This window comes from Adiantum capillus-veneris, chromosome 17 (assembly GCF_014529385.1).
Source record: "Adiantum capillus-veneris isolate H3 chromosome 17, ASM1452938v2, whole genome shotgun sequence".
NCBI classification, from domain to species: Eukaryota; Viridiplantae; Streptophyta; class Polypodiopsida; order Polypodiales; family Pteridaceae; genus Adiantum; species Adiantum capillus-veneris.
In genome coordinates, this window is record NC_140947.1 from 103,496,381 (window position 1) to 103,513,080 (window position 16,700).

Sequence of the window (16,700 nt, forward strand, 5' to 3'; positions counted from 1 at the left end):
GTTCTTACACTTAGAACTTCACACAACGAGAGTGTGTGGGAGAGAGTATACGCCTAAGCAAGCCCTGTACTTGCATGGTCAATCCTTGGCTCTCTCAAGCCTAGCCAATCACAAGCCTTGGTCACAACTAGCAATAGACTTAGCGTTTGGACAAGTGTCCTCCTTTACCCTTTGAGAGAGAGGACTTGATAAATGCTTAAACAATTCATTTAATTGGCTAAAGTCTCATTGGACCTCTCTAAGGGTTGACCAATAGGCTTTAGACACACCATGAGGGCAACCTAGCTAGCGGCTTGACATGTGTCCCTATTGCCTCTTTGAGCAAGGGGTGCCCTTTGTATGATGGAGTGGTCACTCAACCCCATACCCTACTCTCATGGCTCGCCCCCTCCTTTGTAAGCCCTGCTTTGACTTTAGGTACCTCAAGACCTTAATCATCAAACATTACAAGCACCTTAGTCAGCAAGCACGATAAGCACCTCAAGCACCTTAGTTAGCAAGCACGACAAGCATCTCAAGCTTGGGCCGAGTTCCCACCTCAAGCTCATCCGTAGGTTGCTTAAAGTCCTAGGTCTAAGGACTTTTAACATTAACCTTTGGATGTCTTTAATGAAGCTAAACCTAAGGTATTTCAAGCTCCATTAGCTATCATTGTTGTTTGACAGACCATCTCTCATTTGGACCCATTGACTTTGGTCTCATGTTGAGATAGATCCATAAGTACATGTTTGTATTCTAACTCTTGTTCCCGTTTATTCTCCCACATTGAATGATCAAATTTCATATAGAAAATAATTTGGGTTAGTTAAATATTAGATTTCATGACATTACCTCTCTCTTGAAATCATAGTTGTCCTCGACCATGAGGTAGAGGAGATAAAGCCTTAGTCATTAGTCTATGTTTCTTAGGGGGTAGAGGATCCTTTTTACCCCACGACATCATTCCAAGATGGATGAATAATACATTTGGGGCTTGGGAGACTTAGCTATCGCAAGCATGTCTACTCTTTAGTCCATTTCATTCTCCCAAAGAAGAGTGAAAAAATATACTTGGTGTTTGAGAGACGTCGTCATCACAAACATGATTCTAAGCATGCATACTACTTGAATTAGTGCAAAATAAAAAGACAATTAGTCTTATTAAAAAAAAACATTGATCATTTAAAAGAAACATTTACATTTGCTTACTCTAATGTAGCATTGTAAGCATTGACAAGGTTAAGATGTATTGCTTGCATCCATCTAGCATCTTTAAAAGGATAATTTTTGAACTTAATAACATATCGTCGGATAACCTTACCATGTCATAGTACCTTGTTCTCATGTCAAAGGATAGCTTTGGGTTGTAGCACCTCGTCTTGATCTTTGATTTCTGGAGGTCTTCAATAATTGGGTTTGTTGATGGCTCTCCTTTGTAAGGCTTGAGTAGGCGCACATGAAAAGCATTGTGTATGAGCCAATGGTTGGGCAACTTGAGTTGATAATGCTTGCATTGATTGGCTTCAAGATTTGAAAGTAACCATAGTATCTTTTTGCTACTTAAGCATAATACTTTTGATGGCCCGTAGGATTTTTGCCCGTCATTTGCCTCAATTGAGCCTTTTTCTTTGAACGTTAAGGCCCTTTTGTCCTTATCAATAACAACTTTTTGCCTTTGTTGAGAGATGGATATAGACTCCTTAATCTTTTGGAAAGATTCTTGTAGGTTACGGCTACACTCATCGGCAACAAAGATCTTCCCATGTACTTTAAGTAGCAAGGGACTTTTTGGTCTTCCCTCTATGATCTCAAAAGGTGCCTTTCCCGTAGTAGTATGGACAATATTATTGTATGTATACTCTATGAGGGGTAAGTACTTCTCCCATTGTGAGCATTGATCTACTTCTGTAACATAAGTCTTTAGTAGATCGAGAATCGTAAGATTGGCTATCTCAATTTGGCCATCCATTTGTGGGTGATAGGCCGAAGAGCAATTCAATCTTGTACCTAGATTTTCAAAGATATCCTTCCAGAAGTTACTTGTCATTGTAGGATCTTTGTCTGACAAGATGAATATTGGCAATCCATGGTGTTTGAAAATCTGTGATTTGAAGAGGGTTTACATTTGGTGTGCCTTAATAGTCTGTTTAATAGGAATAAAGTGTGCTTGCTTGCTAAACCTGTTGACTATTGTCCATATTCCCCTATTCCCATGGATAGACTTGGGTAATCCAAAGATAAAATCCATGGATATACTTTCCCATGGAAAATTAGGAATGGGAAATGGCTGGAGTAATCCAGGTTGCTTCCCTCTATCATACTTAGTTTTTTGGCATACCACATATTTTAAAACATACTCTTGTATGTCCACTTTCATGGTAGGCTAATAGAAGTATCTTTCTACTCCTCAAAAAGTACGTTGAATCCTTCAATGCCCCGCATAGGGAGGAGCACGGGATTCATACATGGCTTTCTCACGAAGGGAGTGAGTGATGCATAGCCTGTTGCCATGGATAAGATAACCATCCTACAAGGTGAATGGTTCCTCTTTCTTTCCTAAGGCAAGGGCTGACATTATGTCTTTAAAATTAGGGTCGATAGCGTACTCATCTATTATGGAAGATAGATCATTATGAGTTGCTATAGACACCACATTTACCCTCGGTGATCGTGATAGTGCATCAGTCACTTGATTACCAGCAATGTGAGCAATATGAAAATTAAATTGCGCAAGAAAATTTGCCCACCTCATTTGTTTGTTGGAGATCTTGATTTGTGTTATGAAGTCCATTTGTAAAATAAATGGAGTCCCCATAGTGCTTCCATGTGTCTAGGACATGTAGAACAACTAAAAGCTCTTTTTCATATATGCCCAAGACCCGTTCATCGATATTGAGCCTTCAGCTCTCATATGCCATGGCATGAAACCATAGTGTGGTGGATGACTTTGGTGATAGAACTAGGCCGTTGGGAGTTGACATACTTGGCCATTTCTTCAGGTAATCCTACACAAAATTGTTGCTTTTTCTCGACAAAGTCTATCTTTTGAAAGAATGTAGCGTTGAGATGTAAATCCCAAAACTTGTCTATATATTTGTGGATAGGCTTGTTGGAGACAGCTTTAAAGTCCACCATTCAATGAGCACTTTATCCTTGGTGTCGCTTTATAGGAATTGCTTCATGATGGAAACTCATAGAATTTTTTATGTCCTTGGGGATTCACCATTCCCACAAAGACTATCCAACCATTGACGAGAAGATTTTTGAAAGTGAATAGCTACATGGCATAGCTTGGAGGACTCTATGAAGCCCTCGTCTCCAAAGGCCGCATCAAATTGCTAGGGATGAAGGCCGATACTTTGTGTGCCATCATAGATGAGAAAAGAGATACTCTTTCCTCCCTCTGTGAACTTCTTAAGCTTTTGGGACCTTCTCCGCCGAGAAGGGTAGTACTTGCGATGTCCTCTCCTCTTGTATTCTCTAGGAGAATAAGCACTGCTTTTTTCGGAAGAGGAGGAAGGTGAAGAAGAAGGACAAGATGGTGACCTCTTTCTTGCCTTGTTCTTCCTTTGTTTCTTCTCTTCCCTTTCAAAGTGACGAGGAGAAGGACTATAGGATGATCTATTCCTCTTAGGAAAAGTTGGGGATCGTCGAGACCGTCGTCTTCGTGGAGCCACATCTTCAGAGGAACTCAGAGATTCACTTATTTCTTGTGCAAAGGATTCCTCCTCTTCTCTTATCGGAGAGATTCTTTTTTGGAAGTTTCAATAAGAGGCTTCATTAGCTCTCTCTCTTCTTGGAGAGGAAGGGAGATCCCATAGACACGAAGTTGTTGGGTAACTTTAGCTTGCATACAGACTGCTCCAAGTCAATCACCACAAGCATCCGGAAGCATAAGAACTGGTTGGGATATAAACTTCTCTTTAAGCTTGTCAAAATAATTTTGCTCTTTAGTAGTCCATGAATACTTAACATTCTTCTTAGTTAAATCATGTAATGGTCCTGCTATTTGAAAGAATTTTGCTATGAAGCATCTATAGTATGCACACATACCAATAAATCTTCTTAGCTCATGTCGATTCCTTGGATTAGGCCATGCTTTTTTTACCTCCAGCTTAGATGGATCCATACGGATACCATCTTGAGAGATAATATGACCTAAGTGTTGAATCTCTTGAAGGAAAAATTTTCTTTTCTTTTAATTGATAAAAAGCTTGTTCTCCCTCAATGCTTGAAAAATCACCCGAAGATGTTGCTTGTGTTCCTCCAAGGACTTGGAGTAGATAATGATTTCATCAAAGAACTTTCCAGTGAATTTACAGTAGGGTCTAAAGATTTTCTCCATTAAAAAATTGAATGTGGCTGGATCATTTGTCAAACCAAAAGGCATGACAAGATATTCATAAATACCAAACGTTGTACGGAACGCGGTTTTTACGATATCTTCATTCACTATCCTTATTTGATGATACCCACTTTTAAGGTCAATCCTACTGAAGTAGATCAAAACTTGTAGCTTATCAAACAGATCTTCTACCCAAGGTACGAGAAATCTGTTTTTGATAGTGATACGATTTAGTGTTCGATACTTCACACACATACGATATGTACCATCTTTCTTTTGCACTAAAAGGAATAGATAACAAAAGGGAGAGGAGCTAGGCCTCACCATTCCCTTGTCTACCAGCTCATGTACTTGCCTTATACTCTCCTATTGTTCAGCTTGAGAAACTCTATAAGGAGGTTTATTAGGCGGTGAGCTCTCAGGTAGAAGCTCTGTCATATGGTCATCATCCCCTTGTTTCGGAGGTAACTCCAGAGCGACATCATCAATAAACACATCTTGGAATCTATTAGAAAATTAGACAAGTCTAATTCTTCTTTATTCCTACCATTTTTTTTGTTGAAACATTAGCATAATTTAGGGACTCTTTGATAGAAATCATGTACAAGTAAACTGAGCTTTTCATTGACTTATCAAAAGCAGGTGAATTTACAAGTGGTATAGTACAACGGGATTCATTAGCATCTATATACATTCTCTTCTCCCTGTAGGTGAAGTAGATTCTCCTTTTAGGGAACTTCATGTTGGCAGCCATGCGGTTGAACCATGGTGCCCCTAGGATAACATCCTCATGTTGGAGAGAAGGGATGAAAAAGTCTTCTTTGTCGACGTAGCTTCAGACATGAAGCCTCAAGTTCCCAATCAAGGGAGTAACAAAGGCTTGTTGTCCCTTGAAAGCCCCATTGTTGGCAGTTACATTATCTCCCATCTCGAAAGCTTGAATGCCCACCTTAATGGCCAACTCCGTTGACATGAAATTGTGAGTAGATCCAGGGTCAAAAAGAATGAATGCATCATGCTCCCTCACCTTTCCCCAAGCATAGGAAAGGGATGATCATTTTGCAATGAGCATCCTCTTTTGGAGCTTCAACCGTGGAAGCTCTAGGAGTCTTCTCATTGCGGGCATTTCTTTTGGGGCAAGAACGATAGCCATGTCCTTGCTCCCCACACTTAAATCATTTGTGATCTTTGCAAAAAGCCTCTAACTCTTCAAGAGAGAGTTTGTTTTTACCTTTGTAAACTCCTTTCTGCTTGGTCTTACTATTGTTGTTTTTATTGTTTTTGGAATTGCCTTGGGAAGAACTTTGAGCATTTTTCTTCCCCTTTGCATCATTTTGATCTTTGTTTTCCATGGGCTTGGCATTCCTTTTAACCTCTTATTGGAAATTGATACGAGATGCAACCATAGTGTGGTGGATGACTTTGGTGATAGAACCAGGCTATTGGGAGTTGACATACTCAACCATTTCTTCAAGTAATCCCACACAATATTTTTGCTTTTTCTTAACAAAGTCTATTGTTTGTTAAGATTGTAGCTTTGGACTGTAAATCCCAAAACTTGTCTACATATTTATGGATAGACTTGCTGGAGAGCAGCTTTAAACTGTGCCATTTGATGAGCACTTTATCCTTGACATCGCTTGCCAGGAATTTCTTCATGATAGAAACTCGTATAGTTTTACATGTCCTTGGGCTTCGCCATTCCTGCAGAGACTAGCCCACCATTGACGAGCTGATTTTCGAAAGTGTATAGCTACATGATGTAGCTAGGAGGACTCTGTGAAGGCCTCGTCTCCAAAGGCCACATCATCGTTGGATGAAGGCCAATACTTTGTCAGTAGCACCAAACATGCCATCATAGGTGAGAAAAGAGATACTCTTTTCTCCCTCTTTGAACTTCTTAAGCTTTTGGGACATTCTCTGAGCAGGGTAGGATTTGCGATGTCCTCTTCTCTTGTATTATCTAGGAGAATAACCGCTGCTTTTTTCAAAAGAGGAGGAAGGTGAAGAAGAAGGAGAAGATGGTGACCTCGTTCTTGCCTTTTTCTTCCTTTGTTTCTTATCTTCCCTTTCGGAGTGACGAGGAGAAGGACTATAGGATGATCTTTCCCTATTCGGAGGATTTGGGGATCATTGAGACCTCTGTCAGAGACCACACCTTCAGAGGAATTCAAAAATTCATTTTTTTCTCATTCATTGGATTCCTCCTCTTCTCTTATTGGAGAGAGTCTTCTTTTGGAAGTCTCAATAAGAGGCTTCCTTAGCTCTCTCTCTTCTTGGAGAGGAAGGGAAATCCCATAAGCACGAAGTTGTTGAGTAACTTCTGCTTGCAAGGCAGAGTTGCCCATTGTTGCAACCTAGTAACAAGATAGCTTACAAACATTGGGGCATCATCTCAGTAGCACCTTCATGTGAAAAATCAAAGTTGTCAATATTCATTCTACTCTCTTGATTATTGTCACCCATGCTAATTAAACTTATGTGCATGCTACGTTGTGCTTTGGTACCCTCCAAAACCTTAGTTTCTACTCTTCTTTACCTTTAAAAATTAGTTCTCAAGCAGCCATACCCGTGGTTTAGAGACAGTTGATTGTAAAGAATAGTGGAGAGAGTCTAACCTTGCGCGGTTGATTATGGTTTCTGTTAAGCTTGCTAGTATCTCAATAATAGTTAAGCCAAAGGCAAGCCACGAGAGACTCCATTATTAAGTCTATAGTTCCCAATGACATGCCTCAAACTAAGTCCTTTTCAACCAAGATAATAGATCCCTGTCCCACTTACCCTATTGCAATGAACATGTCCAACATTTCATGGACAACTTAAGGACCTCTCTTCTTAATCAAGAAAAGAGAAACCACTAGCTTTGATACCAATGTAATGGAAATGGACTATTAACATTGAAAATAGCGGAATTAAGAGCATTGTAGTGAGCAATTTTACGAGACTACTTGGAGAAAATAGAGGGTGAACTTGATTAGTGGTAGCAACATAACCATTATACTTAATTAGCTTGGCATGAACAATACTTTGCAAGAGAAAAAATTAGAGAAATTGACAACAGTTGAGGACCAATTTATGTGGAGCCGGTCCCCCTTTCCAAAGGCTTTTGTATTATAATTTCTCCCATAAATAGAGACTCGGTACAATACAAGCTTTGTGTTCCTTGAGACCTTGATGGTGCAATGAAGATAGAGGGATTCATACACCACAATTATGCACGTAACTTAGTTAAATGGCTGTTAAATGAAAGCTTTAACTTGTCCCCGGACTCAGTCCTAGGACCTCAAACACCTTCAAAGTGGAGAGAGCTAGCAGGGAATGAGGGCAGGGAAGAGGAAGAAGAAGCATTCTTACGAGAAAGAAATAGTTCCTCACTTATCATCACTCTTGGTGCGTAACATAACATAATAGCATAGTAATGATGATGAAGAAGATGGCAAGATTAAGCATTGGTTGGATTTGCATTCCATAGCCAAGAGTGTGGGTGTAGGCTCTCAACTTCTCAACAAGCTTGGAGAAGGAGATGAAGTTCTTGCACTTAGAACTTCACACAATGAGAGTGTGTGGGAGAGAGTATACCCCTCAAGAAAGCCCTCTACTTGCATGGCCGACCCCCTCTTCTAGCTCATGATTGTGGCTCATTGGCTCTCTCAAGCCTAGCCAATCACAAGCCTTGGTCACAACTAGAAATAGAGTTAGCCTTTGGACAAATTTCGGACTTGATAAATGCTTAAACAATTAATTTAATTGGCTAAATTTTCAATAGACCTCTCTAAGGGTCAACCAATAGTCTTTAGGCACACCATGAGGGCAGCCTAGCTAGGGGCTTTACATGTGTCTCTTTTGCCTCTTTGAGCAAGGGGTGCCCTTTGGATGAGGGAGTGGTCACTCAACCCCATCCTCTACTCTTATGGATCGCCCCCTTCTTTGTAGGCCTTGTTTTGACTTCAAGTACCTCAAGCACCTTAGCCCCCAAGTACCTTAAGCATTTCAAGCACCTTAATCATCAAGCATGACAATCACCTTAGTTAGCAAGGACCTCAAGCACCTTAATCATCAAGCATGATAAGCACCTCAAGATAAGGCCAGGTTCCCACCTCAAACTCAGCCCTAGCTTGCCTAAGGTCCTAGGTCTAAGGACTTCTAACACTAACCTTTGGAGGTCTTTATTAATGAAGCTAACCCTAAGGTCTTTCAAGCTCCATTAGCTAAAATTTCTCTTTGACAGACCATCTCTCATTTGGACTCATTGACTTTGGTCTCGTGTTGAGATAAATCCATAAGCACATTTCTATATTCTAACTCTTGTTCCCATTTATTCTCCCACATTAAATGATCAATGCAATATGAGAAAATGTAAGACTGTGCACATAATGGTGCATGCTTATTATGCCTTTTGGTTTAACAAACTCTCCTCCACTTTCACGACCATGATGGATGATATACTACTCCTATATTTAGAAAAAAATGTCTTTTCTTTTTTGGATTGTGGTCTGCAATGGTGCTGAAGAAGAGCACTTAAGGTGTCTCAAGTTGGTATTTAAACTGCTACGAGGTCACATATTTTATGCAAAGCTCAATAAGTGTGATTTCCTAAAAATTAAAATCAATTACTTGGAGCATGCACTTTCTTTTGTTGGTCTTTAAATGGATTCTTCCAAGGCCGATGGGATTTTATAATGTTTTTGTCCAATTAATCTAGAAGAACTTCACATTTTTAAAGGTATGGCAAGTTATTATTGTAATTCATCAAAGACTCTACTAAGATAGTTGTTTCTATGATGAAAAAATTAAAGAATCGAGGTAAGACATGGGCAAGGAGCAACAACGCACTTTTGATAAGCTTAATGTGGTTTTAAATATGGCAGCCATTCTAGCTATTGTTGGTCCTCACAAACTATTTGTGATTAATACGGATGCAAGCAACAAAGCCACAGGGATAGTGCTCATGCAAGTAGGACAGCTTGTTTTGCTTTCAAAAGAAAGAAGTTGAAATATGTTCAGTAGAATTACTCCGCTTCTCAGCAAGTACTTTATGCCATTATTCATTCTTTGAAGCAATGGGGACACCATCTATATGGTGCTCAATGTGAGGTTTTTTTTTATCATGAAAGCATCAAATGCTTTGCACAACGGGAAGATTTGAAGGGACATAAGGCCAAGTGGGCTAAAAGTCTTCAAGAGTATGACTACAAGTTAAGGTATCGACAAGGACGGTACAATGTTGTAGTTGATGCTTTAAGTTGGTTGATTGAGATAAATGCTCTTGCATTTACTAAAATTTAAAGTGAATTTTTGCAATCTCTTAAGAGCAAGTGCGATCATGATTAGTCTTACTCCAAGGTGTGGATTCATGTTAAAAACGAGTTCTTGGCAATACTCAGGCTAGTATTCAGGAGGGCTCTACACAACTTCTCAAATTTTAACCCCTCTTGTACATGTGATTTGTAACACTTTGAAATACAAAAACCCTCATGTGTTGCGCTTACATACTTTGAGGTGAATCCGAGGGTGGGAAGGTATTGGATGGTGCTACCAATGAGGAAAAAGTGGATAGATTGCAAAGTTTTGTTCACCCAGAAGAAGAAATCACAACACAAATATATGATGCACATTTTTAAGGACCCCATTATGAGAAGGAACTATTCGTGCACATATCTTAGAGAAATAACATTAATCTTGCACAACAAGTGGAATACATTGTATGAAAAGATATAGCGAAAGTTCATTTTTTTTTCTTAATGGACAAACAACCTCCCTTCCAAAAACCTTCCTTACCTTGGTTAGTGTCACATAAAAGAATCTAGTATGTAGTCTACTGAAAGAGCTCAATTGAATAGGCATTAGTAAATTCTTGCCGTGAGAATTCATAGGATTTGAAATGCTTTATTCTCAGTTAAGTGAGTCTTTGTTGGAAGCGGTTTTTGTTGAGTGTAATGGTTGTCTTTCAACTTGCTAGAATGCAATTATGCTTGCATATTAGTGGTTCAACTAGTTAAATAGAAATGCCTCAAAATTTAACTTAGTTGCTCCGAGTGGGTACTAGTTGGTAGAATATTCACATTGTTGAGAAGCAAAGTTTGAGGAAAAGAATGCTCTTCCACATGATACATCTGTAAAATCACATGGCTTGGGAAAAGCCCAAGTATGTTGGATGTACAAAGCTACAATGAGGCCCTTACATGAAAGGACAGAGGATACACTAGAAAGCCTATATGAATGAATGGAGAAGATAGAGTAGGAAGTCCTCATAGAGCTAATTGTTGAACATGTCCACAAAGTGCCATAAGGATACTTTAGTACTCTCTCTAACTATGTTGCTAAATAATGTAGGATGATGAAATTTCATGGATGAGATGTGATTGGGATATTTAGGAAGTTGGTTGCATGAGTCCTTCTTCTATGCAAATGATGCCACATATAAAGATTCCTACCTCGATAAGGTGGATGCTACGATAAGGTGGCGAAAAATACATAGTTTAAATGGGTTGTTTTGTACTGTGTGATGTACATGAAAGGAGAATATGAGGAACTCTTTTGTGTTTAGGAAGTAACATCAAGTGTTGGCTAATGGCACTTGATACAAGTTTTGGTATTGGTAGTAAGCTTGGTATTGGTAGTAGGTAGAAGCTTAGGTCCATGCATGAATGAGAGAGAGAGAGAGAGAGAGAGAGAGAGAGTGGTTAGAGCTTCTGTGTGCCATTTGGCAAAAGTAAGAAAGCCATAGTTTTAATCAGGGAGATTGCCCCCACAGTGTAAAGGAAAAGCCTCAATTTGGTGGGGAGCATTAATAATGAGCAGTGCCTAATGATGATGATGATGAGAGTCGATCAAAGGAGAAGAGCGAGGGGAGAGTTGATGGTAGCCGCAGGATCGGAGATCGGACGGTCGAGGAATGAGAGCTCGATAGAGAGACAGAGAGAGAGAGAAGAGATGGGTCGCGTCTCGTGTTGCTCGCATAGAGCTCCTTATATTACACACATATTTCTGTGTATTACGCCAGGCTAGGCTCTCTCTATCCAGCGATCGCCATCTCTCTGTCTCCCCCCATCTCTCTCTCTCTCTCTCTCTCTCTCTCTCTCTGCGCGCAGCTCCTTGCCCTTGCCCCTGTTCCTGCTATGTAGACCCCTCCCCCTCCCCTGCTCCTACTTAAGACTGTCGCCCTTCTAGCTGCTCTGTTCATCCTCATTTCTGGAGCAGCAGAGCATCCCCTGTTCTCTCTCTCTCTCTCTCTCTCTCTCTCTCTCTCTCTCTCTCTCTCTCCATCGCCCCTCTTAACTTATTTTGGGCGATCCGCTTGTGGCTTTCTTACATGTTCGCTTCACGCGGCCAGCAGCAGCTTGGCCCTTGCAGTGCCCTCTCGCAGGCGGCATCGGCCTGGCGCAAGCTCTACTGCCTTCCCATGGTCGTCTTCAAGACCCTCAAGATGTATCACTCCATCTGATCGACCTGCATCTCAAGCTTGTCGCTCAAAGCGATCAAGCTATGGCGCTTGCTCAGAGTTGATTATCAAGCTCCCCTTTCAAGCTTATATGGCCCTTGCGCAGAGTTTATGATCAAGCTTCCCTCACACAGAGTCGACGATCAGGCTCTTCTGGCCCTCACGCAGAGCTGATGATCAAGCTGCCTTCTCAAGCTGCTATGTCCCCTTATATGCAGAGCTGATGATCAAGCTCCCCTGTCAATACTCCAGAGTCAATCAAGCTCCCTTCAGCCCACCCACAGAGCTGATCAAGCTTCATTCATAGTTTATACTCATTCTTTCGTACATCTCTGTTTGACTTCACATTTTTCTGATTAGGTAGCCATGAGCATCGCTGCTTGATCAGCGCTTCTTCTTCTTGTTTTTCCATCCCTGCGATTTCATGGCCCATAGCCTAGCTAACAATTTTGCGCATCCTCTTGTAGGCTCCTTTGCCATGAAGGATAGTATGCTGTTTGGATGCTATGGTGGAGAGGGGGAATTAAATGAAGGCAATGGAGGAGGAGGAGGCGATGACATGCTGGGTGAGCTAAGAGAGGAAGAGATAGTATGGGGTGAGGCAGAGTCGATGTCGCACCATCATAAGGAAGCAGGCAGCGGGGAGAAGACAGGGACGAAGATCAGCGGTGGAAGAAACAATCAAGCGATGGAACGGCGCCATCGCTCAATGCTGAGCAGGCAAACGGAGATGCAGGCAAGTACATGGACATCTGGAGACAGGATGTTGGCGGCGGCAGGAGCAGCGACAGCGAGGAAGAGTTCTAGCAAAGGGCTTGAACATGAGGAGGTGGGGAGTGGTGCAGGCGATGAAGAAGGGGGTGTGACTCAGCTAAACATGGATAAGCTGATTCCACCACATGAGCTTCTTGCCCGTCAATATGCCACCTCTGCCTCTTTCTCCGTCCTGCATGGGGCGGGCCGCACCCTCAAGGGCATGGACCTTCGCAGGCTTAGGAATGAAGTTTGGAGGCAGACTGGTTTTGTGGATTGATGCAGTAAATTGCAAGCTGAGACAGCAGAGAGGCACAATTATGGCTTTATTGCCATTCGTGTTTTTGTTTTTCTAATTTGAGACAGAGGATCGATGTAGTTGCGATGCCTTTTTAATCCCCTCATTTTGGTTGCTTTCAAGGTGATGTCTGCTTCTGCCTTTTGCCTGAGCTTCAAGTAGAAATCCCCCTACCCATTACACAGTGTCGCTGATAATGTGATTGTCTCGAATGCTCGATAGCAGGTCTTGAACTTGAGCACAGGTACATAGCGTCGGAGAGTAGTGAAAGCTTAGCAAATTTTGATCATATGATTGCTTCCTGATCATCATTGCCCAAGTCATGGCCAGCACTGTCAGCTATTGACAATAAGATTTTTTGAGTAATCAATGGTCCATTGGAAAGAAAACATCTTGATTGATTGAAAATCTTCAATAGTGCTACATGGAACTTGCTGGGTTGGCATTGCTTACATTAATTTGAACGTGAATTTAACACACTTAAGGTGGAGTCTTGATGGCTTTAATTTCACAATTCGCCTTGGAAAATCCTGAGCTTGGAAATTCTATAATGAGGGGCTTGAACCCTTTAGTATTACCTGAAAAAATTACAAAAAGATTTGAAGGCAATGCAAAAACCAGTAGGCATCACGGATAACCAGGCTAGTAGTTGAAAGAACCCGGGCAGAGTTATTCTTAAGGTCAATTGGTTTGTTGGCATGGTCTACTTGCAGGTAGTGATGTAGGCGTGGTGCCTATCAAATTGTGTGAACATTTTTTAGGCTTCCTAGTAAAAGTAGATTATCTTTTTCCCTCTTGTCATTCAAAGCAATCAAGAGCTCTCTCTCTCTCTCTCTCTCTCTCTCTCTCTCCCCTTTGCCAATCAACGCAGTCAAGAACTCTCTCTCTCTCTCTCTCTCTCTCTCTCTCTCTCACATAGCAGTAGGCATCACGGATACCCAAGCTAGTAGTTGAAAAAACATGGGAGAGTTAATCTTAAGGTCAATTGGTTTGTTGGCATTGTTAGGTAGTGATATAAGCGTGGTGCCTATCAAATTGTGTCCACATTTTTTAGGCTTTCTTAGGTTTCCTTGTAAAATTAGATTATCTTTCTCCCTTTGTTGTTCAAAGCAATCAAGAGCTCTCTCTCTCTCTCTCTCTCTCCCCTTTGCCAGCCAACGTAGTCGAGAGAGAGAGAGAGAGACCCAAACAATCTGAAACTTAACTACATGGCGAGTGTCACTTGATACTTGTGTAATTCTCAGGCAAGCCATGCATAACTTTCTCTTGACAAGTGTGTCCTTTATACATTCTGCCCGTGATATCTACTCCTTGTGCTTGTGTGGCCAGATTTGTTCTAAATTTTGGAAGTGGATTCGTAGACCTAATTATATGCAAAAATCCCTAAATTTGTGGAAACCTTTCTTACAACTATTAAATCTTAAATTTGTGGAAAAGTTTTTTGAGCTTTTAAAAACATCCTAAAATTATGGAAAATTTTCTCTACCTCACTCTTAATGCTATCTTATTTTATGTATGAGAGCAAATGCTCCAATGTAAAAAAATGTAATTGATGTGAAAGTAGTTGTTGTGGTTACTATCATGTGCATACCTTATCGGAGAGTTGTGGCCTTGAACTTGGTGCAATTGGGTGCTTTCTCACTTTAGAACATGTCTAATTTGTTTAAGAATATACATATATCAAGTGCATCATGGTGGCGGGCGCATTAATTTTTCTTACAAAGTTCGATATAGCTAACAACTACGAAAGATAATAACTAGTATGCATTGCCCTCACAAAGATGATGAGAGGCTATGAAAAGTGGAACATTCATATTTGATATGAACTTAGAGCTCAAAGAAAGTTTTCTACAAATTTAGGGATTTTTTTAGATTGGTAGGTTTTAATGCTAAATAAGGTCGGTTCTTTGGGAAATGACATTTAAAATGGCTACAAATAGCCTATTCTGAGGGGACATGCACAATAATTATGACACCAACAAAAGTGTCATGCATGGAAGTAGGGGGAGTGCTTACATACTGCTGCAAAATTTACATTTCTTTCCCTTTTGCATATTCACTCTATGAAAGCACAATGCAATCCCGCCTCTCTTCCTTCCTATTTTTGAGCTTGTGAAGGTGGCTTAGGATTTTCTTTCCTCAAATTTTTATGTGGGTTTGAATATGAAGATGCTAAAATCTTTGCAATATTAAAATGAGGGCGAATTGAGGGAGGAAGCTCGAGTTTTCCATTCAGCAGAATGAAATTACAACTATGCAATTAAAGGAGAGGCTCCAAGATCAATGAATGAGGTTGGGATTTTGTATGGGTTCTGTGCTTATGTGAATTTGGTTCGTTAGCTTGTGATTTTCTCATCACAAACTCACTCACCATTATTTATACATGGGCGATGGTGCAATTTTGGAGCCATCCATGTACAGGTTGTCGATGGTGGACATGTGTCCACTTGGGTTGAAAAGGAAAGCTTTTCAAAGATAATATTTTCTTTTTAAGTTATAAATGGGTCTTTCCATCGTTGCAATTAGGTCCTTCATTTAAAGCTCTCTTTACCTTTTTTTTGTCTTTGTTTGTTTGGATGCTCAAAAAAGAAGTGCATTCATGGAAGTTTGACCCCATGATGTGAAATATTGCAACATTTTGATTTTGAAAGAATCTTTTCGTTTAAGTACCTCCTAAAAGGACATTTCATGAAATTGTTTTCTTATTCTTATGCTTATTAAACCTATCTTTTCTTATGAATGCATTAAATTTAATATTATCGGTTGTTGACAGGAGCTAGTTCAGCAGGTTGAGTATTCGATCTCTATGACCAGGGCTATGGATTCGATTATGGCTGAGTGATGCTTGAAGGTGCACCTTTGTATCTGGTCGGGTGGGAATGCTTGAATTGCTTCAAAAAATATATTATTGGCTTGCTAAAAAAGTCCTTAAAGAAAAAGGCATTAGGGAGGGAATTTATAGATATTTGATTCCGTGATGTGAGATATCCTAGTATCTCAATAGTGAAAAAAATTCACAAAACTGTTAGCTAATGTTAGAATTTGAAAATTTTGACCCCGCCAATGCGCCCAGAACGCCCAAAAACCTGGAAAAAAAATGTCTACTTGCCCTTTTTTGGAATGCCCCTCGCGCATTGTAGTGCAAAAACCCATTTTTTAGGGTGTTTTTTTGCATTTTCTCTCTCCACGTGTCAAAAAAGAGCAAGTAGACATTCATATTTTAGGTTTTTGGGCATTCTTGATGCATTGACAGTGTTAGAATCTTCAAATTTTAACACTAGCTAATAGTTTTGTGATTGTTTTTGTATTTCAATGATGACAAAAGCCATATTGAATGAGCGGCGCCTGCCTCATAGAAAAGACAATTTAATGAAAAGGTGACCGATTTCAAGGATCGAGAAAAAGTTAGATTCATTTTTCAAAGTGCCTAATTGTCCTTTTGGATGTTCTTAATAAGTGCAAGTGCATTTTAAGAACATTTTCTAAAGAGAGAAATAGAATTTTTTAGAAGGCCCTCCAAATGACCTCGGAAATCTCCTAATGTGACCATTTTACCTCTATATAGATGTGTGTACATTTTTGTGTAGGAGACTCAAGACAAAGAAAAAGTACATTTTCCATATCCATAATCTGTCATTGAAGGCAGTGGTGAGGGCCAGACCGATCACTAGGTCGGTTTAGAACTGCTAGTTTGTAATTATGTGTGTATATAGACTGTACAATTTTATAATAAAAAAATACAATTGCAACACTAATTAAGACCTATGTTCGATAAATCTTCCCCACCCCTTACCTTCTGTAGACCATTGTGACAACTCACCTTGTTTCCTTATCATCGAATGCTCTTTGCATTTGAAGTATATTTAGGAAAAGAGTTTATGAAC

The 16,700-nt window shown here is 40.2% G+C and overlaps 1 protein-coding gene across 2 annotated transcripts; it reads left to right on the plus strand.

Annotated features, from left to right (window-relative positions):
- Positions 1–11,374: 11,374 nt before the first annotated feature.
- On the plus strand, positions 11,375–13,205 carry LOC147437803 (uncharacterized). 2 transcript variants are annotated; one of them, XM_086487260.1, is made up of 2 exons: positions 11,380–12,125; positions 12,233–13,205. In XM_086487260.1, the coding sequence occupies exon 2, from the start codon at positions 12,244–12,246 to the stop codon at positions 12,796–12,798; it is 555 nt and encodes a 184-aa protein (XP_086343386.1). In that variant the 5' UTR covers positions 11,380–12,125; positions 12,233–12,243; the 3' UTR covers positions 12,799–13,205. The 2 variants fall into 2 exon arrangements, with proteins under 2 accessions (XP_086343385.1, XP_086343386.1); XM_086487259.1 differs by having other exon boundaries at positions 11,375–13,205.
- The last annotated feature ends 3,495 nt before the right edge of the window (positions 13,206–16,700 follow it).